Raw genomic sequence first — 26,987 nt, forward strand, 5'->3', positions numbered from 1 at the left:
ATAAAAAAAAAATCTGTTTTGATATTTTTTATCAACCGCAGCGGCCTCCGTTACTTCACTAGCCTCCCCTTTGTAAAACAGGCTTGCTTTTTTTCTTGGGTAGTCTCAGGGAATACCCCTAAATTTAGTTGCCCAAATGTCAAACAGGGGGTATTCTTCTGAAGAGGCCTACAGGCTTCTGGCCCAGTCGGATGAGGCATGGGAACCCTCATCTGATGAATCTAGCGGGTCAGAATACGAACCTGTAGAAAGCAGTGGCTCTCTGACCCAAAGTTCGGACGAGGAGGCTGAGGTCCCTGATAGCACCAGGCGTACCCGGCCCCGTGTCGCTAGACCACAGGTTGCGCAGGATCCGCTTCAAGAGCAGCAGAGTGGGGCTGGCGCTGTCGGATTACGTGGTGAGGCATACACCAGCAGCGCAGCCCTCCCTGGACCTAGTACCAGCACTGCCGTACAACCTGGTGAAGTGGCGAGCACCAGAAGGGCAGTTGAAGCTGGTATGGTGGCAGGAACAGTAGTGACCCCGTCGCAGCCACCGCAAAGACGGGCCCGTAGAGCCCCTAGAATCCCTGAGGTGCTGGCAAACCCTGATTGGCAGTCCCCAACTTCAGCCGCACCTGTAGTTCCCCCTTTCACTGCCCAGTCTGGATTTCGGGTTGAGACAGCTCAGATCGGTTCGGCCCTGGGATTTTTTGAGCTGTTCTTGACTGCGGAGCTCTTAGACATAGTCGTGGCCGAAACAAACAGGTATGCCACACAATTTATAACCGCCAACCCGGGAAGCGATTATGCCCAGCCTTTCCGGTGGAAACCAGTCCAAGTTTCCGAAATTTAAAACTTTTCTGGGCTTTCTCCTCAACATGGGTCTAACTAAAAAGCATGAATTGCGGTCATATTGGTCCACGAACCCAATTCATCACATGCCCATGTTCTCTGCTGCTATGTCCAGGGCACGTTTTGAGGCCATCCTGCGTTTCCTGCACTTTAGCGACAACACCGCCTCCCGTCCCAGAGGCCACCCAGCTTTTGACCGGCTCCACAAAATTCGGCCCCTCGTAGACCATTTCAACCTGAAATTTGCAGATTTGTATACCCCAGAGCAAAACATCTGCGTAGACGAGTCCCTGATACATTTTACCGGGCGCCTTGGCTTAAAACAATACATCCCAAGCAAGCGCTCCCGGTATGGGGTCAAATTGTATAAGCTCTGTGAAAGGGCCACAGGCTATACCCACAAATTTCGGATCTATGAGCGAAAAGATCAGACCCTGGGGAGCAGTGGGAACACAGTCTGGGACTTGGTGTCACCCTTATTCGGCAAGGGGAACCATCTTTATGTGGACAATTTCTACACAAGTGTGGCCCTCTTCAGGCATTTGTTTCTAGAACAGGTTGGCGCCTGTGGCACTGTGCGAACTAGTAGTGCGGGCTTCCCCCCAACGGCTCGTTACCACCCGTCTTGCAAGGGGGCAGAGGGCTGCATTGTGTAACGAAGAACTGCTCGCGGTGAAATGGAGAGACAAGCGTGACGTTTACATGCTCTCCTCCATTCACGCAGACACGACAATACAAATTGAGCGAGCAACCCGTGTCATTGAAAAGCCCCTCTCAATCTACGACTATAACCTTCACATGGGAGGGGTGGACTTCAATGACCAGATGTTGTCTCCGTATTTAGTTTCCCGCAGAACCAGACGCTGGTATAAGAAGGTGTCTGTATATTTAATTCAATTGGCTCTGTATAATAGTTTTGTTCTCTACAGTAAGGCTGGGAGAACTGGATCCTTCCTCAAATTTCAGGAAGAGATCATCGAGAACCTCCTGTACCCAGGAGGTTCCGTGGCCCCATCCACCAGTGTAGTTAGCCGTCTACACGAGCAACATTTCCCCAATGTCGTTGCTGGTACCTCAACCCAACCGTCACCCCGAAAAATATGTCGTGTCTGTAGCAGGAGTGGAATAAGGCGTGACACCCGCTATTTCTGTCCTGACTGTCCTGACCACCCTGCCCTATGCTTTGGAGAGTACACACACAGGTACACCTAGCATAGGGATCACATCTCACCAGGACAGGCACACAGGGCTATTAGGGCCCATTCACTCACAGCTGCTGCAAACGTCTCCTTTCACCTGGGACAAAGTGCATAACTCACTTCGCCACATCTTTAGGCGATTTGTGCTTTGCACATTGACCCATGGGGAAGGAGAGGTTTGTTCTATAAAGGTAAAAAAACAAAAAAAAACAAAAAAAACACCAGTAAGCAAAAAGGTTAATGTTTAGTTCAAAAAGTTAAAGTTTATATGTTCTGTTCCAAAGTTAATAAAATTATTGCGTTGCGGCCTGGTTTTTTCTTTTTTTACCTTCCAGGTGGAGCAACCGATCGACTAGCTGCAGCACTGATGTGCATTCTGACAGAAGCATTGCGCTGCTGTCAGATTTACATGCAAGTTGGTGTATGCGGCGCTGCAAGACGAGATTTCTACTCTGCAGTAAAAGATACGTTTGCCAAGGCATACGAGCTGAGGAGGAGGCAGCGTTCCTATGCTTTGGCAAACACTTTGTATATATAAAAAAATAATAAAAAAAAATCCCGGCAATGATTTATTCATCCACGTCGATTGATGTGAATGGAGAAATCTGGTTTGCCAGGGCATACGAGCTAAGTGGGTATGGATGTTGGGCGGAGCTCCTATGTCCTGGCAGACGCCTTTCCCCTCCTTTTTTTTTTGGGCAGAGATTTTTTCATCCACATTGATCGATGCGAACGAAGAAATCTGTGCCGTTCATTTTTTTTCTTTCAGCCCAGAGGCTGAACGGAAAAAAAAATCTCATTACCTGTATGCTCAATATAAGGAGCATAGCAGAAACTCCTAATGCTGGCCATACATGTAATGATTGCGGAGACCCTCAAATGCCAGGGCAGTACAAACACCCCACAACTGACCCCATTTTGGAAAGAAGACACCCCAAGGTATTCGCTGAGGGGCATATTGAGTCCATGAAAGATTTAAATTTTTGTCCCAAGTTAGCGGAAAGTGAGACTTTGTGAGAAAAAACAAAAAAAAATCAATTTCTGCTAACTTATGCCCAAAAAAAAAAATTCTATGAACTTGCCAGGCCCCTCATTGAATACCTTTTTGGGTGTCTTCTTTCCAAAGTGGGGTCACATGTGGGGTATTTATACTGCCCTGGCTTTTTAGGGGCCCTAAAGCGTGAAGAAGTCTGGAATCCAAATGTCTAAAAATGCCCTCCTAAAAGGAATTTGGGCACCTTTGCGCATCTAGGCTGCAAAAAAAAGTGTCACACATGTGGTATCGCCGTACTCAGGAGAAGCTAGGGAATGTGTTTTGGGGTGTCATTTTACATATACCCATGCTGGGTGAGAGAAATATCTTGGTCAAATGCCAACTTTGTATAAAAAAAATGGGAAAAGTTGTCTTTTGCCAAGATATTTCTCTCACCCAGCATGGGTATATGTAAAATGACACCCCAAAACACATTCCCAAACTTCTCCTGAGTACGGCGATACCAGATGTGTGACACTTTATTGCAGCCTATGTGGGCAAAGGGGCACACATTCCAAAGAGCACCTTTCGGATTTAGCAGGCCATTTTTTTACACATTTTGATTGCAAAGTACTTCTCACACATATGGGCCCCTAAATTGCCAGGGCAGTATAACTACGCCCATTTTGGAAAGAAGACACCCCAAGGTATTCCCTGAGGGGCATGGCGAGTTCCTGGAATTTTTTATTTTTTGTCGCAAGTTAGTGGAATATGAGACTTTGTAAGAAATAAATAAAAAATCATCATTTTCCGCTAACTTGTGACAAAAAATAAAAAGTTCTATTCACTCACTATGCCCATCAGCGAATACCTTAGGGTGTCTACTTTCCAAAATGGGGTCATTTGTCGGGGTTTTCTACTGTTTGGGCATTGTAGAACCTCAGGAAACATGACGGGTGCTCAGAAAGTCAGAGCTGCTTTAAAAAGCGGAAATTCACATTTTTGTACCATAGTTTGTAAACGCTATAACTTTTACCCAAACAATTTTTTTTTTTGCCCAAACAATTTTTTTTAATCAGACATGTAGAACCATAAATTTAGCGAAAAATTTATATATGGATGTCATTTTTTTTGCAAAATTTTACAGCTGAAAGTGAAAAATGTCTTTTTTTTGCAAAAAGTGAGAAGAAAAGGAGGTAAAATTCATTTGGGTGGTAAGTTACATGACCGAGCGATAAACGGTGAAAGTAGTGTAGTGCAGAAGTGTAAAAAGTGGCCTGGTCATTAAGGGGGTTTCAGCTAGCTGGGTTGAAGTGGTTAAAGCAAAGGCCTGGACATTTCCTTCTGGTTATTGACTGTTGTAACCTTCAAAAAAAATGTTGTAATCTTTCTCTGCGCTACAGTCATTGATGTTCTCTAATTTTGAGCATTGTGTTTTCTGCAAGATAAAGGTTTTTTGTTGAAGTGTCTTAGTTATTTTATAAAACTCTGTTTTATAGTGGCAAGGTATAGCCACAACAAAAATTCCTTCACACGTTGTTTATTAAATTATTTATGGAAAAAAAATCGCGTTCAGAAATTGTTCTTTAATTATCATCTCCAGTGTATGTCCAGCAGTTAATTTAAATGGATTGTTCACACTCTAGTGGAGGCCAACATGATCACTTTGTATTGTATAAAAGAGCTGATCTCCCACCAGGGCTAAATTTGTATGCACATAAAATTACCAGAACTGGAAATCTCAAACATTTTTATATTTTTATTTATTGTGGCAACTTATAAAATGCAAAAATGCCCTCCGGGGCTTCAGTTTGGTCCTGGTTCGGGGATGTGGGGTGGCTCCTCCGACACCCCTCCTGCCGGCCACCCCTCTTAATTTGGGCCCCGGTCTTTACTCAGGCCTACCTCTCTCTGCGGCCTTCCCGGTCCCCGCACTCCTCTGGCTCCTAGTTTCACTCTCCGTCACGCACCCGGCTTCGCGGCCGGCCACCACAAGTATTTTAGTCCACGGTCTCGGGGGCCCGCTAGGCTGCAGTTCTTCTAGGCCCCCCCTCCCCTACACTTAGGGGGCGGGACCCTCTTCCGCCGGACACTCCTGGGTGGGTGGAGCTAGCCTTTTTTTTTTTTTTTTTTTTTTTAATCCCTGCACGGGCTTTGTGGGGAAGCTGACTCTCCTTCCTCTTCTCGTGGGTCAACAGGAGGCTTTACTGGGGGACATCAGGACCTGGGTCCACCTACAGCTTTTCTAATAGGACAACCCTGTATCCCTCCAGCCCCGAGACCAGCTCTTAGTCATGTCCGAACCCACGAGTGACGCCTGCCCGCGACCAGCCCCTACCCACTAAGCTTGCACAAAATGCGAACTCAAATTTCCTCGCGGCCAGGCGGAATCCCTGTGTACAGCATACCGTGCGCCCAGGCCAGCTGTAGCCCTCCCGCTCGACCAGTCGCACTGGCCCCCTGACTGTGTGGAGCTGGAATGGGCCCGCGCCCTGTCCTGGGCAGTGGGTTGTACAGGACTTATCGAAAGTTTCCCAATCCACCCTTTTTATTATGGGTCGATTGGTTGACAAATCCTCACCTGCGTATCTGGTGGCCAACGCGGGGGCAGTCCTTTTGCACAAGCGGCCCTGAACAGGACACTGTGTACCTCTTCTGACGCCTCTGTGTCATCACCACCCCCCCAATCCCTTACCAGACTCTGATCTGGATCAGGAGCAATCTTCTAAGTTTGCTTCCATGGTGGACAGTCTGGTCGTGGCTGTCCGAGACACCTTTCAGGTGCAGGATGAATCTCCCTCATCCAGACGCCAGGGAGTTTTGTTTCTCCGATCGAGACAAGCCCCTAAGACCTTCCCCTTCCATGACGATTTTTCGGTCGTCATTGCTAAGGCATGGGAGCATCCAGATCGTCGTTTCAGCACTTCTAAATGCCTCGATGTGCTATATCCCTTTTTGCCAGACCTGGTTGCGAAATGGTCGTCACCACCTGTATTGCCATGTTTTTGGCGATGCTAAGGCCTCACCTTTCCTCTCACTAGCTTCCCAACTAGGAAACACACAGCATACAACTTCTCTCTGTTATTAATGATTTATTATATGAATACTTAGGTCACTATACAGTTTTCTAGAGTATACAGTGAAATCGTGGATAAATCAATCATAGAGTAAGAATCAATACATTACCGGATATTGCATCATCACTCCATATCGGGGGACCAGCGATTCATCAGGAGGCAGCGCATACACATCACACGGCTCGTCAGCAGTGGAACAGTCCCAACCAAATGGGAAAGATCCTCTGCCTATATGCCCATAACTCCACCCATCATCTTGTTGCATCCTGGGGATGCTCAGTCATGAGCTTCATTATGATTGGATGGCTTGTAGCCATTTCCTCATGAACAGCACTAGTTATAGTTAAGTACTGTTTGTGCGCGCTTACTATTACGCGCATTGCAACATACTATTATATAAGAGTATCACGTTCTACGCATGCTCAGTACTCTGTTTTCAACGGGCGGTGTCCCTATGAACCAATTGTATGATTGCTGGTATGAGCTATTTTTCGTTATCAGTAGATGATTACAGTTCCCACAACATGTCTTTATGAACTGCAGTAACCTAATGTTCTTGTAGAATGGTTTCTTATGAGACGATCAGCATTACCTAAGATGTAAAAGGAATTCCTGTCTACCTATCCTTTATATAACTATGGGGGGCCCTTTTCCTATAGCCCTCCAGTCATACACACATTCGTATCAGATTTACATCACACCACCCAAAGTGGAACTGCCCGTCGTACGTCTCGCAAAGCACACTGCCATCGCTGTGGCCAATGGTGCGTCCCTTCAGAACCCTGTGGATCGCCGCCTGGAGTCTTTTACTAATTCTGCCTGGCTCCACCTCCCATTTTTGCCTCAACGTGGGTGGCTAAGGCGGTCTCCGAATGGGCTCTTCGGCTGCATCAGGACATCGCGGCCGATCTCCCCCACCCCAGCAGATCTCCAGTCTTCAGCGCTGGAAATATCTCAGGCAGGGAAGTACCTTTGCGAGGCCGCTGTGGATGCGGGCACTCTTGTTGCCCATTCATCCACACTAGCTGTCGCCTTGCAGCGTAAGGTGTGGCTTCAAGTCTGGGCTGCGGACTCCTTGTCAAAATGTTCCCTTACGGGCCTTCCCTTTTCGTGCTCTCGTCTGTTTGATGCTCAGTTGGACTTGGATGAGATTATCTCCGAGGCCATGGGCGGTAAAAATACCCACCTCCCGCAGGGCAGGCTAAGCGTCTGTTTCTCTATAGGCCCTCAAACTCTCTTCTTTACTCCTTTCGCTGCTTTTCCAGCACGCACCTGTCGGCAGGGGCGCCACCCAGGGCCTCCAATCAAGAGCAGAATAAAAAAGTAATTTAAACCCCAACCAGCTTGGTGTCCGTGGGCACAACCCAACCGCATCCCTGCCAATATACAGTCTTCCGCATGATGGGGCGCCCCTGCCCTCTTGGGTGGGGGGTCGGCTACTCTTTCTTTTTCAGGTGGTTTGTCGGTCCCACATTTTCGACGAGTGGGTACTCAAGATAGTAGCGTCGGGTTACAAGATTAAGTTTGCTGCCCAGGAATAGAGTTCAGGCCGCCGCCTTTTTTCAGGCCTTACAGTCCCTTCTCGTACGGGGGATCTCCCCAGTTCCACTTGCAGAGCATTTCACAGTTTTTTTTATTCAAATCTATTTGTCGTCCCCAAGAAGGGGATCAGTTCGCCCAGTTCTGGACCTCAAATTGCTGAACTGGTTTGTCAGGGTCCAGCACTTCAGGATGGAGTCTCTCCGCTCCGTGGTTGCCTCTCTGCAATGGAGTAAGTTTCTTTCCTCGTGGACATTCCGGATGCATACCTGCACGATCCCATTGCTCCTGTGCACCAGCGTTTTCTTCGCTTTGCGTTAGTCTCACCACTACCAGTTAGTGGCTCTACCCTTCGGCCTAGCAACAGCGCCGCGGGTATTTACGAAAGTACTCGCTTCTCTCCTCTCCCTTCTTCGTTCCAGGGGCATTACCCTGATTCCCTATCTGGACGACATCCTTGTCAAGGTTGCAACCTTCAGTCAGAATGAGGACAGTTTTCACATCATCCTGGATGCCGTGGCACGTTTTGGCTGGCTGGTGAACTTCCAGATGTCATCCCTACATCCCAGCAGATGATTTGCTTTTCTCTGCATGACCCTCGACATGCCTGCGGTGACAGTCCACCTCCCCTGGACAAGCGGTTATCCCTTCAGCGGTCGGTTCGTCTTCTCTTCCGGCGCAGACTTCCGACAATCTGATTTTGCATGCAGGTGTTGGGTACGATGGTCTCTTGCATCGAGGCCCTTCCTTTTGCACAATTTCACACCCGTCCTCTTTAACAGGTGATCCTGTCATCCTTGGACTGAACCATCACCCTTCCCCTGTGTGTGCAGTCAGCCCTCAGGTGGTGGCTCTCAACTCCAGCCTTGGACTCCGGCAAATCCTTTCTTCTGGTCTCATGGACTGTCATCAACACCGATGCCAGCCTCTACGGATGGGACGGAGTCTTTTCCACCTTGGACAGTTCAAGGCAAAAGGTCTTCTTTGGAATCCAGACTGCCCATCAACATCCTGGATCTTCGGACCATCCATTTGTCTCTGCTTCATTGAACTCCTCTCCTGAGGGGACTGCCGGTCCGGATACAGTCGGACAATGCCACAGCGGTGGCATACATCAATCATCAGGGGGGAAAACCGCAGTCAGGCGGTGATGGCAGAGTTGGCCAAGATTCTAAAGTGGACGGAGGAACATGTACCAGCTCTATCGGCAGTCTACATTTCAAGAGTGGGGAATTGGACAGCGGACTTGCTCAGCAGTGAGACAGTGGACATGGGCGAGTGGACGGCTTTTTCCCTCCTGTACGTCTCTCTCCCCCCTCCCCCTCCCCCCTCTTCCTCTCCTACACCGGGTCCTTATCTGAATCGAGAGGAAGGGCATCCAGACGATTCTCATCACCCCAGATTGGTTGCTTCGAGCCTGGTACACCAATCTCTCCTCCTTCTTCTAGGAGACACTTCGTGGCCTCTTCCACTCAAGGGTGGCCTCCTCTCTTAGGGATCCATCTTCCAACAGTATTTTGAGTTCCTACATTTGACGCCGTGGCTAGTGAGACTGCCATTCTAACGCGGCAGGGTTTTTCAGACTAAGTCATCCGCACCATGATTAGGGTCAGGAAGCCACCATCATCCAAGATAAATCATAGGACTTGAAAATCTTTCCTTCTCCAGTTGGAGGCAGTGCTCCCTTGTGTGTGTGTGTGTATGTGTGTATGTATGTATGTATGTGTGTATGTATGTATGTATGTATGTATGTATATATATGTATATATGTGTGTGTGTATATATATATATATATATATATATATATATATTTCATGTCCACTCTTAGAGATCTCTTCTCATGACTAAATAAATGTAATTCTTGTAATCTTTCTTCATAACCAAGAACCTCCATGCCCCTTATCAGTTTAGTTTCTCTCCTTTGTACTTTTTCCAGCTGCAGAGGTTCCTTTCTATGGACCAGAACTGAACTGCATATTCCATATGAGGCTGCACCAACGCTTTCTAAAGTGGTAAAATGACCTCCCTGCCCCACGAGTCCATGCCTCGTTTAATACAGGACCATATCCTGGTAGCCTTAGAAGCAGCTGATTGACATTTGTATGCTGTTATTTAATCTACGATCCAAATCCTTCTCTAAGTGACTCTCCCAGTGTTGCATAACCTAGGACATATGGTGCGCAGGGATTATTACTACCAAGATGCATAACTTTACATTTATCCACATTGAACCTTTGCCAAGTTGTTGCCCCATCACTCAGTGTTCAAGTCAGCTTGTTGTTTATGGACATCTTCCATAGACTATACAGTACTACAGTCGTGGTCAAAAGTTTTGAGAATGACCCAAATATTAATTTTCACAGTTGTTTCTGTGATGTAGTGAAATATAATTACACACACTTCATACGTTTCAAAGGGTTTTATCGACAATTTCATGACATTTATGCAAAGTCAGTTTTTGCAGTGTTGGCCCTTCTTTTTCATGACCTCTGCAATTCGACTGGGCGTGTTCTCAATCAACTTCTGGGCCAATTCCTGACTGATAGCAACCCATTCTTTCATAATCACTTCTTGGAGTTTGTCAGAATTAGTGGGTTTTTGTTTGTCCACCCGCCTCTTGAGGATTGACCACAAGTTCTCAATGAGATTAAGATCTGGAGAGTTTCCAGGCCATGGACCCAAAATGTCAACGTTTTGGTCCCCGAGCCACTTAGTTATCACTTTTGCCTTATGGCACAGTGCTCCATCGTGCTGGAAAATGCATTGTTCTTCACCAAACTGTTGTTGGATTGTTGGAAGAAGTTGCTGTTGGAGGGTATTTTGGTACCATTCTTTATTCATGGCTGTGTTTTTGGGCAAAATTGTGAGTGAGCCCACTCCCTTGGATGAGAAGCAACCGCACACATGAATTGTCTCAGGATGCTTTACTGTTGGCATGACACAGGACTGATGGTAGCGCTCACCTTTTCTTCTCCGGACAAGCCTTTTTCCTGATGCCCCAAACATTCGGAAAGGGGCTTCATCGGAGAATATGACTTTGCCCCAGTCCTCAGCAGTCCATTCACCATATTTTCTGCAGAAGATCAATCTGTCCCTGATGGTTTTTTGGGAGAGAAGTGGCTTCTTTGCTGCCCTTCTTGACACCAGGCCATCTTCCAAAAGTCTTCGCCTCACTGTGCGTGCAGATGCGCTCACACCTGCCTGCTGCCATTCCTGAGCAAGCTCTGCACTGGTGGCACTCCGATCCCGCAGCTAAATCCTCTTTAGGAGATGATCCTGGCGCTTGCTGGACTTCTGTGGACACCCTGAAGCCTTCTTAACAAGAATTGAACCTCTTTTTCCTTGAAGTTCTTGATGATCCTATAAATTGTTGATTGAGGTGCAATCTTAGTAGCCACAATATCCTTGCCTGTGAAGCCATTTTTATGCAACACAATGATGGCTGCACGCGTTTCTTTGCAGGTCACCATGGTTAACAATGGAAGAACAATGATTTCAAGCATCACCCTCCTTTTAACAGGTCAAGTCTGCCATTTTAACCCAATAAGCCTGACATAATGATCTCCAGCCTTGTGCTCGTCAACATTCTCTCACCTGAGTTAACAAGACGATTACTGAAATGATCTCAGCAGGTCCTTTAACCACTTCAACCCCCCTAGCTGAAACACCCTTAATGACCAGGCCACTTTTTACACTTCTGCACTACACTACTTTCACCGTTTATTGCTCGGTCATGCAACTTACCACCCAAATGAATTTTACCTCCTTTTCTTCTCACTAATAGAGCTTTCATTTGGTGGTATTTCATTGCTGCTGACATTTTTACTTTTTTTGTTATTAATCGAAAATTTATCAAAATTTTTGCAAAAAAATGACATTTTTCACTTTCAGTTGTAACATTTTTCCAAAAAAACGACATCTATATATAAATTTTTCCCTAAATTTATTGTTTTACATGTCTTTGATAAAAAAAATATAAAAAAAATGTTTGTGTAAAAGGTTTATAGCGTTTACAAACTATGGTCCAAAAATGTGAATTTCCGCTTTTTGAAGCAGCTCTGACTTTCTGAGCACCTGTCATGTTTCCTGAGGTGCTACAATGCCCAGACAGTAGAAAAACCTCACAAATGAACCCATTTCGGAAAGTAGACACCCTAATGTATTCGCTGATGGGCATAGTGAGTTCATAGAACTTTTTTTTATTTTGTCACAAGTTAGCGGAAAATGATGATTGTAAGAAAAAAAAAAAAAAAGTCTCATATTCCACTAACTTGTGACAAAAAATAAAAACTTCCATGAACTCACTATGCTCATCACGAAATACCTTGGGGTGTCTTCTTTCCAAAATGGGGTCACTTGTGGGGTAGTTATACTGCCCTGGCATTTTAGGGGCCCAAATGCGTGCAAAGTAGTTTGAAATCAAAATCTGTAAAAAATGGCCGGTGAAATCCGAAAGGTGCTCTTTGGAATGTGGGCCCCTTTGCCCACCTAGGCTGCAAAAAAGTGTCACAAATGTGGTATCGCCGTACTCAGGAGAAGTTGGGGAATGTGTTTTGGGGTGTCATTTTACATATACCCATGCTGGGTGAGATAAATATCTTGGTCAAATGCCAACTTTGTATAAAAAAAAATTGGAAAAGTTGTCTTTTGCCGAGATATTTCTCTCACCCAGCATGGGTATACGTAAAATGACACCCCAAAACACATTGCCCAACTTCTCCTGAGTATGGCGATACCACATGTGTGCCACTTTTTTTGCAGCCTAGATGCGCAAAGGGGCCCAAATTCCTTTTAGGAGGGCATTTTTAGACATTTGGATCCCAGACTTCTCACGTTTTCGGGCCCCTAAAATGCCAGGGCAGTATAAATACCCCACATGTGACCCCATTTTGGAAAGAAGACACCCCAAGGTATTCAATGAGGGGCATGGCGAGTTCATAGAAATTATTTTTTTTGGCACAAGTTAGCGGAAATAAACTTTTTTTTTTTTTTTTTCTCACAAAGTCTCCCTTTCCGCTAACTTGGGACAAAAATTACAATCTTTCATGGACTCAATATGCCCCTCACGGAATACCTTGGGGTGTCTTTTTTCCGAAATGGGGTCACATGTGGGGTATTTATACTGCCCTGGCATTTTAGGGGCCCTAAAGCGTGAGAAGAAGTCTGGAATATAAATGTCTAAAAAATTTTACGCATTTGGATTCCGTGAGGGGTATGGTGAGTTCATGTGAGATTTTATTTTTTGACACAAGTTAGTGGAATATGAGACTTTGTAAGAAAAAGACAAAAAATCTATTTCCGCTAACTTGTGCCAAAAAAATGTCTGAATGGAGCCTTGCAGGGGGGTGATCAATGACAGGGGGGTGATCAGGGAGTGTATATGGGGTGATCACCCCCCTGTCATTGATCACCCCCCCCTGTAAGGCTCCATTCAGACGTCCGTATATTTGTTTTACGGATCCACGCATCCATGGATCGGATCCGCAAAACACATACGGACATCTGAATGGAGCCTTACAGGGGGGTGATCAGGGAGTCTATATGGGGTGATCAGGGGTTCATAGGGGGTTAGTAAGTGACGGGGGGGGGTGTAGTCTAGTGGTGTTTGGTGCTAATTTACAGAGCTGCCTGTGTCCTCCGATGGTCGATCCAAACAAAAGGAACCACCAGAGGACCAGGTAGCAGGTATATTAGACACTGTTATCAAAACGGCGTCTAATATACCTGTTAGAGGTTAAAAAAATCGCATCTACAGCCTGCCAGCGAACGATCGCCGCTGGCAGGCTGTAGATCCTGTCTCTTACCGGCCGATCCTGTGACCGCGCGCGCTTGTGTGCGCGCATTCACAGGAAGTCACGCGTCTTGCGAGATGACGCGTAGACGCGTGACTCTGCCTGGAGCTGCCGCCTCCGGACCACGATCCTGCGTTAAGCGGTCCGGAGGCGGTTAATGACAGCAATTAAATGCAGTCGAAACGTTTTTTTGGGATTAAGTTAATTTTCATGGCAAAGAAGCACTATGCAATTCATCTGATCACTCTTCAGAAGATTCTGGAGTATATGCAAATTGCTATTTTTTTTTTCATCAATAATTTTTTTTTTTATTGAAGAGTTTTAGTAATTGCAAAACAATAGACATACAGAAAGGAAAGGTAACATAACAAAAATCAAATCAATATGCAAATTGCTATTATAAAAACTTAAGCAGCAACTTTTCCAATTTATGTAATTCTCAAAACTTTTGGCCATGACTGTACATAGCTTAGTGTCATCTGTAAAAATATAAATTGTGCTATTAATCCCGTCCTCGATATCATTAATAAATAAATTAAATAGTAGTGCACCCAGCACTGAACCTTGGGTACACCACTTATAACCCGGGACCATTCTGAAGAGGAATCCTTGCCATAACTCTCTGAACACTGTCATTCAGCCAGTTTTCGATACCAATGATTTATCCTTGATTAGTGGGGGGCCTGACACTCGGGACCACGCTGATCAGGTGTTTGAGAAGACAGTGACGCTCCTGCAAGCGTCATGGCCTTCTCCAGCTTTTCCTATGCCGTGTCATGACACGGTCGACGGTTACATGCCCTCGGCACAGCAGCAAGCACAGCTGCTAAACTATGTATGGCACTGTGCTTGGCAAGCACGGAGAAGGCCAAGGTGCTCACAAGAGCCCCATGCCTTCTCACACAGCGGATCAGCTGGGGTCCCAGGTGATGATGACCTGAGGATAGGTCATCATTAAAGTCTTGGAAAACACTTTTTTTTTTTAAAGGGGTTGTTTAAAGGGAACTTGTCACCTGAATTTTGTGTTTAGAGCTGAGTACATGGGTTGCTAGATCGCCGCTAGCACATCCGCAATACCCAGTCCCCATAGCTCTGTGTGCTTTTATTGTGTAAAAAAAACTGATTTGATACATATGCAAATTAACCTGAGGTGAGTCCTGTACGTGAGATGAGTAAGGGACAGAACTCATCTCAGGTTAATTTGCATATGTATTAAATCGGTATTTTTTTTACACAATAAAAGCACACAGAGCTATGGGCACTGGGTATTGTGGATGTGCTAGCGGCCATCTAGCAACCCATGTCCCCTCAGCTCTATACACAAAATCCCGGTGACAGGTTCCCTTTAAGGCCTCATGCACACGACCGTTTTTTTTTAAGATCCGCAAAAACGGACGTGACCGTTTTTTCGTCCGTGGGTCTTCCTTGTTTTTTGGAGGATCCACGGACATGAAAAATGAAAAAAAAAATCTAAGTAAAGTTTGCCATTGAAATGATAGGAAAAAACGGACACGGATCACGGACACGGATCACGGACACGGATGACAATCTTGTGTGCATCCGTGATTTTTCACGGACCCATTGACTTGAATGGGTCCGTGAACCGTTGGCCGTGAAAAAAATAGGACAGGTCATATTTTTTTCACGGCCAGGAAACACTGATCACGGATGCGGCTGCCAAACGGTGCATTTTCCTATTTTTCCACGGACCCATTGAAAGTCAATGGGTCCGTGAAAAAAAACGGAAAACGGCACAACGGCCACGGATGCACACAACGGTCGTGTGCATGAGGCCTAAGACTGTTTAAAAAACTGCCGGGAGCTGTGCAAAGTGTAAAAAATTAAAAACTCCTTCAGAGCACCCCAGCCACAACCCGGTGACTCCTGTCCCCTTCAGATTAGATGTGTGGCATGCTGTTGGTGTGCATTTGACTGCTGCCAGCCAATAAAATGCCTGTGGCTGCAGCTGTGGAACCAGAGCTCTCTGGCAAGGGTGAGTTTTATAAATGTATTTTAAATTATCTCTTGTTTTGTAGGAAGCCGGCGCATAGTGGATGTGATGGATGTGAACACACAAAAGGCCACAGACATGAGTATGTCACAGTTTGTCCGATACTACGAAACACCTGAAACTGAAAGGGAAAAACTATACAATGTGATCAGCCTGGAGTTCAGCCACACCAAGCTAGAAAAAGTAGTCAAGCGGCCAGCTGTGGTATGGTGATCTGTTAAAATTGGGGTGTTTTTCATCCCGATATAAGTCCTAGGCAAAAGTGATAGAGGAACCTGTCATCAGGACAGACTCCTTTTAACCTTGTCCATTATTTTTATTTATTTATTTTTTATTGTAGAGGGGATTGTGGTAACCTCTGTTAGGGTGGGTTCGCACTACCGTTATGCCATTAAATTATAGGTTCTGTTTATAACGGAATGGCCAGACGGAAGCCTTCAAGAGGCATTCTATTTTGCTCCGTCCTAATAGAAGTCTCGTCGACTTTTTTTCCGTCCTGCATAGCGGAAACCAGATGGTTCAGTTATGCTTGCCCATAGACTTCTATTAGGACCGAGCAAAACGGAATGCCACTCTTAAAGGCTTCTATTTTGCTTTCCGTCTGGCCATTCCGTTATATTCCATTATAAACGGAACCTATTATGGAATGGCATAACGCTAGTGTGAACCCACCCTTACCAGTCGTGGTGGCAGACTTCCTTTTAAATGGCCATATATTAGCAAATCAGAACACTTTGCTACAAGGCTGGGTTCACATCATGTTTTTGCAGTTTGTTTAAACGGATGCCACAGACAGATGCCATACAGTGACATCCATCACCATAGAGTTCCATTGTAAAAAATAAATAAATAAACATACACTAAAGGGGTTCTCTGGGAATTAAAAAAATGAAATTGCTTAAATATTATACCTTTTTATTTTTAATGACTTGTTTTTTCTGGGGAGCAATCATCAGGGGAAACAAAATGGCCGCTGTCCTATTAGTACACACAAAACCTGTCCTAATCACACATGAGGACAAGTTACTTCACAACACTGAGGTAAAGAGCTGCCTCATCCTCCTCTCCTACTTGTCAGGAATTGTGATCCTGAATACAGCTTATAAGAACTTCAGTTGAATCTCCGGGAAATATTTTTTATTAAGAGACATGAAGTACAGAGAGGACAGACAAGACAGGCTGTGGTAATGGAGACTGCATATAAGTGCTGCTGCTCATTATCCACACCTCACCCTCATGTCTCCTCATCTTCTCCATTCGCACAGAGATTTACCTGTATTCAGGATCATAATGCCTGAGAATTAAGAGGAGGATGAGGCAGCACTATAGCGCTGTGTTTTGAAGTAACGTGTCCACCTGTGAGGGCAGGTTTGGTGTGTATTGATAGGACGGCAGCCATTTTATTTCTCCTAATGATTGCTCCCCAGACAATATGAGCCATTATAAGTAATGAAAAGTATTTTGTGAATATATTTATTATAAAATAATATTTAAGTATTCTTATTTTTATTTTATTTATTTTTTATTCCTGTTGAACCCCTTTAACTTTTATACTTATTTTTATTTTTTATTGGATTTTGCAGAGTGGAAAAGCGTGTTGTGTTGCGCTTTTGTACTTTTTTCCTAACTTATACATTAACCAGGTGGCACATCAAACATGATTTGAACCCAAGTACTGATTTTAATTCAGTTGCATCTAACATGTTTGAAAATGTTTCATTGGTTGTCATGTTGAAAGTTGCTTCTCAGCAACTGATCAAAGCCTGCCACTTTTTCTTATTAAAGAAGAACTACCAGGTATTACATAGAAAATACCCGAAAGGCCTATAATTTAGAAGTTTCCACATTTTCTTGATCATCTTGTGTTTTTTCTTTGTTCAGACTTCTCACGGACACTTTGAGGTTGATTTCTAATTCAATGTAATATTTAGACCAGTGATTCCCAACCTATGCCCTGCGGGCCAAATACGGCCTGCCAAGCTGTGTCATGTGGCCCGTGCTGTGACCCACATTTATCAGCGCTGTGAACGGCACAGGCAGCGCAGCGATGCTGCCTGTGCCTGAAATGACCAATAGCAAAGCTCCTTACAGCAAGGAGCCTTGTTATTGGTTGGTATGGGCGCGCGCTGGAGCCATACAGGTCCTGCAGCAGGGGAAGCTGACGGAGCTGGAAGGAGGAGGGGCCGGCTACCAGGGTGGCTGTTGTAAGTAGAGTGGGGCGCGCTGCTGGAGGACCTTGGGAAACATGAAAGGACCACTGAAGAGGTAAGGGGCCGTGGACTAATGTGACTGATCTCCGGTGACCGTGCTCCCCCCTCCTCCTATGTTGCTGCATTCTATGGCAGGGATTGATTTGTACGGTTAAGGTGTGCAGTGTAAACGCTCAATATAGTCATCTCTGCAGGTACACCATGCCCAGTAGAATCTTATGTAAGACCATTCTTCCTATTCTACCACAAAATATATAATTACAATGAATCCTCATAAGGCAGATCCTGCATACAGGCACATAGGGTCCCCGAGCTCCTGTACTCCGGAATTATTCAGACGCTTCTGTAATAAACCATGTGATTAAATCTCACCTTGATATTCATGATCCCCAGTGAAAATTCTCAAATTGCTGTTGCTGAGATTGAAGCATTACTTGTAAAGCCTTACTACCCTCCTCCTGTCACCCCACTAGTGACCATGCTCCCCCCTCCTCCTGTCACCCCACTAGTCACCCTGCTTCCCCTTCCTCCTCTCACCCCACTAGTGACCCTGCTCACCCCTCCTCCTGTCACCCCACTAGTGACCCTGCTCACCCCTCCTCCTGTCACCCCACTGGTGACCCTGCTTCCCCCTCCTCCTGTCACCCCACTGGTGACCCTGCTTCCCCCTCCTCCTGTCACCCCACTGGTGACCCTGCTCACCTCTCCTCCTGTTAACCAACTGGTGACCCTGCTCCCCCCTCCTCCTGTCACCCCACAGGGAAGAAGCTGAACAGACTCCACAGAGTATGATGGGATCCGTTCAGGATCTTGTCTTTTTACCGGACACAAAAGTGCTGCATATAAGGCTCTCTTTGTCTGGTCTTTCGACAGAATCTGCAACAGAGGCTCCAAACGCAGCCTCCAACGCAGATTTGAACAAGTGTAGGCCTACGTATTATGTATTTTAGTAATGCTCACACGTGCCCTTCACAGTGTTTGCGTTTTCTGGCAAAGCTGCCTGGTTCTGGCCGGCAAAATTTATACCATGTCTAGTGCGACGTAAAATGGTTGGGCACCACTGATTTAGACTATTATCTAATATAATGTAATATTTAGAATAACATTTAGAATATTTTAAATATGTGCCATATTTTTCACAATGCTGTACAATAAATGTGGTGCATCTTGCTAGAACTTACACATTTGTCTAATTTTACTGCACCGATTGGTTGGCTATTCTGGCGCATTTTGTTTAGAATGGCTCCATATCACCAACAACCTCAGTCTCCACATAACAAGCAGAGAGAAGCTTCTAGAGTATTGACAGCTCTTTTTCATTTCTTTGGGACTCAAACTGATGGATCAATGTTTCAATAGTTCTTTCTCATTTTTTTTATATAGTTGTGGATTCAAAATCTTAAATGATCAAAAAAATGCAAACTAATGTCAGTGTTTTATATTTTTTTCTATAGAATGGGGGCCCATTTACACATGCATATGATCGGGCAGTTATCAGGAACAGTTATTGCAATAATAAGAGTAGGCTGTAAATCAAAAAGTTATTCTTAACAAATTGTACATCATGTAAGTGTGCCGCTTATATAGGGACTTCTCAGCTTTCCTGACTGTTTTAATACATGCATCAATAATTTTTTTAGACATTTTCCTTAATATATAATGCCGTTCCTTTTGCTATTCATCCTAGTAACGTATGACTAAATTGAATTACTGCTCACTACATGCATTGCTCCGGCGCTGGTTCATTAGTCAGCGGGAAAGCTCAATGACAGAGCTGGTCAGGGAGTATAAACATACTGTAGAAAATTATAATTAATACAAGTGGAAATGTGTATACAGTTGCAAGAAAAAGTATGTGAACCCTTTGGAATGATATGGATTTCTGCACAAATTGGTCATAAAATGTGATCTGATCTTAATCTAAGTCACAACAATAGACAATCAGTCTGTGAACCCTTGGATTTAATAACTGCTTGAACCTCCTTTGGCAGCAATAACCAAACGTTTCCTGTAGTTGCAGATCAGACTTGCACAACGGTCAGGAGTAATTCTTGACCATTCCTCTTTACAGAACTGTTTTAGTTCATCAATATTCTTGGAATGTCTGGCGTGAATCACGTTCTTGAGGTCATGCCACAGCATCTCAATCGGGTTGAGGTCAGGACTCTGAAGGCGTATTTTCTTTTGTTTAATCCATTCTGTTGTAGATTTACTTCTATGCTTTGGGTTGTTGTCCTGTTGCAACACCCATCTTCTGTTGAGCTTCAGCTGGTGGACAGATGGCCTTAAGTTCTCCTGCAAAATGTCTTGATAAACTTGGGAATTCATTTTTCCTTTGATGATGGCAATTCTTCCAGGCCCTGATGCAGCAAAGCAGCCCCAAACCATGATGCCCCCACCACCATACTGCACAGTTGGGATGAGGTTTTGATGTTGGTGTGCTGTGCCTCTTTTTCTCCACACATAGTGTTGTGTGTTTCTTCCAAACAACTCAACTTTGGTTTCATCTGTCCACAGAATATTTTGCCAGTACTGCTGTGGAACATCCAGGTGCTCTTGTGCAAACTGTAAACGTGCAGCAATGTGTTTTTTTTTTTTTGTTTTTTTTTTTGTGGACAGCAGTGGCTTCCTCTGTGATATCCTCCCATGAAATCCATTCTTGTTTAGTGTTTTACGTATCGTAGATTCGCTAACAGGGATGTTACAAAAGTCTGTGGCATATGTTAAACCTTTAGCTGACACTCTAGGATTATTTTTCACCTCATTGAACAGTCTGCTCTGTGCTCTTGCAGTCATCTTTACAGGACGGCCACTCCTAGGGAGAGTAGCGGCAGTGCTGAACTTTCTCCATTTATAGACAATTTGTCTTACCGTGGACTGATGAACAGCAAGGCTTTTGGAGATACTTTTATAACCCTTTCCAGCTTTATGCAAGTCAACAATTCTTAATTGTAGGTCTTCTGCGAGCTCTTTTGTGCGAGGCATCATTCACATCAGGCAATGCTTCTAGTGAAAAGCAAACCCAGAACGGGTGTGTGGTTTTTATAGGGCAGGGAAGCTGTAACCAATCTCATCTCATTGATTGGACTCCAGTTGGCTGGCACCTCACTCCAATTAGCTCTTGGAGATGTCATTAGTCTAGGGGTTCGCATACTTTTTCCACCTGCAATGTGAATGTTTACATGGTGTGTTCAATAAAAACATGGTAACATTTTAATTATTTGTGTTATTAGTTTAAGCAGACTGTGATTGTCTATTGTGATTAAGATCAGATCACATTTTATGACTAATTTGTGCAGAAATCCATATCTTTCCAAAGGGTTCACATACTTTTTCTTGCAACTGTATATACCAATATGTAAATAAATAGCTATACGGAAGAAAAACTCCCTTACCAGCTCCAACCCAGGATTAAATCGTATGTCAGTGGATGCAGCTTGTCACGGTGAGTAAAGACTCCCAAAATGAAAAACGAGTATCCAGCACTGCCTTTCTCTGAACTGTAGACTTTATTAAAGCGTACACATGCAATTAAAAAAGGCTGAGTTTTCTTCTTTTCAGGCATCACTAGATAGCATCTATATCAATCTAGGATCTATGTATATGTAACCCACAAGGCTCCTGTGCCCACCTGTGCCCACCAGGCAGCTCCCGCACTGCCTGTCTCTCCTATGCTGATAGGAGATGGATGGTCCTTGGCAACGCTCATTTGAAAGAACGCTGCTAAGGGTAATTTCAGCCCCAGTTTTCTACCAAAAATAAACGGTTTCCCTTAAAGGGGTTGTCCGAGTTATGAAAAAAAATAATATGGCACTGAAAATCTGACATATAACTGAGCTAAGCAAGTTTTATGCAAAAAAAATATAATATTTTTCCTAATTTCCCTAGTTCTTTTCTGGCTCTTTGTTTACATGCAATAAAAACAACCTCTGCCCCTCCCCCCTGCTCTGCTAAGGGAGTGAATACAAGAGCTGCCCTAAATGACATGTCTGCCTGCTGGGAGACTCTGCAGCATGTTGTATGTGTATTACTACAAGTCCCAGCTGTATAATGACACTGCTAAGGGAGTGGATACAAGAGCTGCCCTGAGTGCTGGGAGACTCCGCAGCATGTTGCATGTGTAGGACTACATGTCCCACCTGTATAATGACACTGCTAATACACACAGGATCTCCCCCTACCTTCTTGTGTAATGCTCTCTCTAGTATATCAGCTCCAGTGCCCAGAATTGTCCCTGCTGCAGAGCTGTGCAGCTGAAGGGGTTAAGTATCCTAGCAAAGAGTAGACAGCAGTGAAGGGGGGGGGGGGGGGGGGGGGGGGGGGGGGGGACGTGGCCAGCACAGTTTACAGGCTTGTAAACGACCTTTATCAGAGCAGGGAGAGAAGCTGACATCACAGGTCATGTGACCCTCTGTGAAATCTGAGAAACCAGCCACTGGAGATAAAGTGAGTGAATTGGAAAGCTGTTACATTTGCTTAGTTAGGAACATAGAAAGAATAAAAAAATAACTCTGACAACCCCTTTAAAGTATATTACTAAAATTTTCCCGGTCAAAAAAACTAAACAGCAGTTTAATGGGAATCTGTCACCCCGATTTTGGACTATTATGTACAGTAATACACTTAGTACTGCAGAAAACGAGACCAGATCACTTTTTTTTTTTTTTTTTTTCATCCACCACTATTGTCAGTCAAAGCTGCATTCAGTCCGGACTGCTGTGCTTCTCTAACATAATGGAGAGGACACCTGTGCACATGTACAGCAGTCCCAACAATGTATTTCAAAGAGGCTCTCAGCACTGACAGCGGGGGAATGGGGGACAGTAGGAAAATTAAATAGTGATCTGGACTCCATATCTGCAGTACTACTGGTATATTACTGTAGATAATTGTCCAAAATCGGGGTGCCAGATTCCCTTTATGTAAAGAGCTCTAGATCTAGGGTTTGGGGTAAAAGAGGAGAGCACTTTAAGATTTTATCTGGCCCCTGATACAGCTCCTCTCAATTCTCCTCCTAATAGTCCTTTTCCTCTTGTTGGCAGACAGTGTTCGGACCTTCAGTCTCTGGTTCTAGGGGCTCTGTAGTGTGAACTCTTAGCACCCACTGAAGGGCATAATATAGATGCCTTTATTTCAAGTTCTTAAATGGAATATTTAGAGCTCTTTGAGGACAGCAGTTTTAAAGATGTGTGTTGTCGTTTTGGAGAACTTAGTTTCAAGTGCAACTGAAATAAAAAATATATATGGGGGGCACTCAGCTATTCAGGGCATATGGAAATAAATATTCTATTACGGTCAAGTAATATAAAACGTATTGTTTATTAGAAACATAGATATAACATAAATTATTATGCAAAAAAAAAATATGAAAGGTGGATTTTCTGCTTTTAGTTCTATATTAGATCTATTTCTGTTGAACATTCACCACACATTTTTAGACATCAAGAACATACGCTGATTACATAAAAATGAATTGATATAAAATTGTATAGTTGGCCAACTAGGAAACAGTAGAAAAATAAAAATTGAATAAAAGAAGAAAAATTATAAATGTCCCAAATTCCCTATGTAGGGTTCCAGCTGTTATAATACTTAAAAATCCATTAGTAAATCAGGTTGTAGTATGTACAGAGCAATGTGCAGCGTTCCAATGATGCTGTTATTTGACAGTACATATGTTGTCAATTGGCTGTGTAGCCGAGTGATCACAACCAACTAAATCATTATATGATAGGCAACAGTATTTTTCCAGTGGTATGTCTTAATTGCAGATTGATTTAATGTATCACAATGGAGCGTCTCTTATGATCTCACATTCATTAGTCCTTATAGGATCACTGTATTATTGTGATCCAACTTAGTTTACTTTCACACTTGAGTTTGGTGCGGATCCATCATGGAACTGCACAAACTCATCCGTTCAGATAATACAGCCGCATGCATCTGTTAAGTATGGATCCGTTTGTATTATCTGTAACATAGCCAAAACGGATCTCTCTTGAACACCATTGAAAGTCAATGGGGGGCGGACCCGGTTTCTATTGTGCCATATTGTCATTGAAAATTGGTGTCCGCCTCCAGAGCGGAACGGAGGCAAACTGATGCATTCTGAACGGATCCTTATCAATTCAGAATGCACTGGGGCAAAACTGATCCATTTTGGACTGCGTTTGAGAGCCCTGAAATGGATCTCGCAAACGCTAACCAAAACTCTAGTGTAAAAGTAGCCTTAGAGTGAATGTCTCTTCCTCGTGGTTATAAAACATTTGGCAATACGTTACTGAACCTGTAGAAGGCCAGTTATCCCTCCAATCCGCAAGTTTGTTGCTGGACTCACTGTGTGTATAATGCTTTATGAGCTGGCTCGCCATGTGGTGTCCCATGTGGTTCGAAGTTGTAGCGTTGTTCAGATGCTGGAAGCGAGTCTGTCGGAGATCAATGTTGGAGTGACAGTCAGTTCCCGTGCATTAGAGCGGTCATAGAGGGGAACAGATAATCTTGCCAATTTTAGGAGCTGTAGCTTGTATTTGTCGTTATTGCTTTATACACTAGACTCATTTTGGAGCATTTGAAAAATCTGCAGTTAAGAGCTCGTTCACACAAATGTATTTTGCGTTCCGTATATGGGCCGTTTTCTGCGTTCCGCACGTGGTCTGTATACGGAACCATTAATTTCAATGGTTCCTCAAAAAATTGCTCCGTTCCATGGCCGCACAAAAATGGAGTCCTGTCCTATTCTTGTCCGTTTTGACCCCCAAATATTTGATTTCATTGCATCTCCTCTCAATAGACATTGGGTGTGTCGTGGGGAGAGCACCCAACCCTGATTTCTGAGACCGGTAGAGCCACTGTATAATATATTGTATTTCAAGTGCAACTGAGCATTCAGAAAAAGTTTGTCAAAGTGACTTCTCAAATGTTTTGATCTGTGGAGGTCTGAAAGCTGAGACCCCCACCTATTGCTCAAACAAGGAGACAAGCGCTCACTTGGAGTACGTTCTCTGACCACAAGAGATGCACTCAGTAGAAAATTTGTAGGCTTGTTCTGATTCCATGTTCTGCAGCGAGGAGAGTGCATGCTTCTCTCTCCTTGTTCTACTGATCGTAGGGGTCATGGCACTCGGACCCCCACTGATCAAAACCTTTTATATGTCGCTATGACATATCGAAAGTATTTTGATGCTTTCTAATCATTGAAGCACAACGCCAACTCTATAAGGTATGAGTTCGGTGTAGGGCTGCAACTAACGATTATTTGAATAATCGATTAGTTGCCGATTAATTTCTACGATTAATCGATTAATCGGGAAAAACGACAAAATTACAAAACAGAGGTTTATATGATCTTACTTGAAAAATTATGTTCAAAGGCCATATTAAAACAAATTGTGGACGACACTATTATGGGGGATATGTGGACGACACTATTATGGGGGATCTGTGGACGACACTATTATGGGGGATCTGTGGACGACACTATTATGGGGGATCTGTGGACGACACTATTATGGGGGATCTGTGGACGACACTATTATGGGAGATCTGTGGACGACACTATTATGGGGATCTGTGGACGACACTATTATGGGGGATCTGTGGACGGCGTAGTTATGGAGAGGGGGATCTGTGGACGGCGCAGTTATGGAGAGGGGGATCTGTGGACGGCGCAGTTATGGAGAGGGGGATCTGTGGACGGCGCAGTTATGGAGAGGGGGATCTGTGGACGGCGCAGTTATGGAGAGGGGGATCTGTGGACGGCGCAGTTATGGAGAGAGGGATCTGTGGACGGCGCAGTTATGGAGAGGGGGATCTGTGGGTGGCGCAGTTATGGAGAGGGGGATCTGTGCACTGTTATGGGCATAACAGTGCACAGATCCCTTTCCTCATAACAGTGCACAGATCCCTTTCCTCATAACAGTGCACAGATCCCCCTTCCCATAGCAGTGCCATACACAGACCCCCCCTCCTCCCCATAGCAGTGCTATACACAGACCCCCCTCCCCATAGCAGTGCCATAGACAGATCCCTCCCCCCTCCCCATAGCAGTGCTATACACAGACCCCCCTCCCCATAGCAGTGCTATACACAGACCCCCCTCCCCATAGCAGTGCTATACACAGACCCCCCTCCCCATAGCAGTGCTATACACAGACCCCCCTCCCCATAGCAGTGCCATAGACAGATCCTCCCCCCTCCCCATAACAGCCCCGGCCCCGATGCTTATAAGTCGGATTAATCACTGCATCTTTATTTTACCTTTTTACAATGACGCTCCTGTAACAGCCAGGCAGAGCGGACGGCGGCGCAACGTCACTCACTCACGTGACGCACCTGCTCCGCCCACCTCATGAATGAAGGAGGCGGAGCAGGCGTGTCACGTGAGTGAGTGACGTTGCGCCGCCGTCCGCTCTGCCTGGCTGTTACAGGAGCGTCATTGTAAAAAGGTAAAATAAAGATGCAGCGCCCGCCCGCCCGCATAGCAACGAATCGGCGATTATTCGATAACTGGATTCGTCGACAACGAATCCAGTTATCGAATATAATCGATTACATCGATTAATCGTTGCAGCCCTAGTTCGGTGTGTATACAGGGGATACAGGCTCCATCTGCCCTCCCACCTCTGACTGTTACCTCACTGTTGCTGTGCAGGGAGGGGGGGGGGGGGGGGGGGGTTGGGGTAGATCTCAGAAATATTTAGAACTCTTGCCTCTCGGTATTGGCATTTTCCAAAACATAAGTGACAGACCGCTGAAATCTACATGTCTGTCACTACTTGATTTCCTTAGAGAGGTTACCTTTAAAGGGAACCGGTCACCGGGATTTGGGGTATAGAGCTGAGGACATAGGTTGATAGACGGCCGCTAGCAGATCTGCAATACCCAGTCCCCATAGCTCTGTGTGCTTTTATTGTGTATAAAAACCGATTTGATACATATGCAAATTAACCTGAGATGAGCCAGAGCTTAAAAATAAGACTTTTTTTTTTTTTTTACACAATAAAAGCACACAGAGCTATGGGGACTGGATATTGCGGATGTGCTAGCGGCCATCTAGCAACCCATGTCCTCAGCTCTATACACAAAAACCCGGTGACAGGTTCCCTTTAAGTCTGTTTATAGAGGTACTTTAACTTTGCAATAGCAGAATACACTAATGCATTTAATTTCGTGTAGGTGGATGCTGTAGATTGGGTGGATAATATGTGGCCTCAGCATTTAAAAGAAAAGCAAAAATATACAACAAATGTGATTTCTGAGATGAAATATCCCAAAGTGAAAAAGTAAGTAGTTTTAAAGCACTTTTTGTCTTTTTGTATTGTGATGAGCATCTCATTGTGGCGTTAGTGTGCTG

The 26,987-nt window shown here is 44.7% G+C and overlaps 1 protein-coding gene across 4 annotated transcripts in view; it reads left to right on the forward strand.

Annotated features, from left to right (window-relative positions):
• The window catches only part of LOC122924538 (lysine-specific demethylase 2B), a 249,850-nt gene that overhangs the window by 16,738 nt on the left and 206,125 nt on the right, over positions 1 to 26,987 (forward strand). For all 4 annotated transcript variants that reach the window (XM_044275743.1, XM_044275744.1, XM_044275746.1 and 1 more), the window contains exons 5-6: positions 15,451 to 15,629; positions 26,810 to 26,916. In XM_044275743.1, the coding sequence (XP_044131678.1) occupies positions 15,451 to 15,629; positions 26,810 to 26,916 (286 nt within the window). The remainder of the gene's footprint in view (positions 1 to 15,450; positions 15,630 to 26,809; positions 26,917 to 26,987) is intronic.

The sequence above is a fragment of the Bufo gargarizans genome, chromosome 1, assembly GCF_014858855.1.
Source record: "Bufo gargarizans isolate SCDJY-AF-19 chromosome 1, ASM1485885v1, whole genome shotgun sequence".
NCBI classification, from domain to species: Eukaryota; Metazoa; Chordata; class Amphibia; order Anura; family Bufonidae; genus Bufo; species Bufo gargarizans.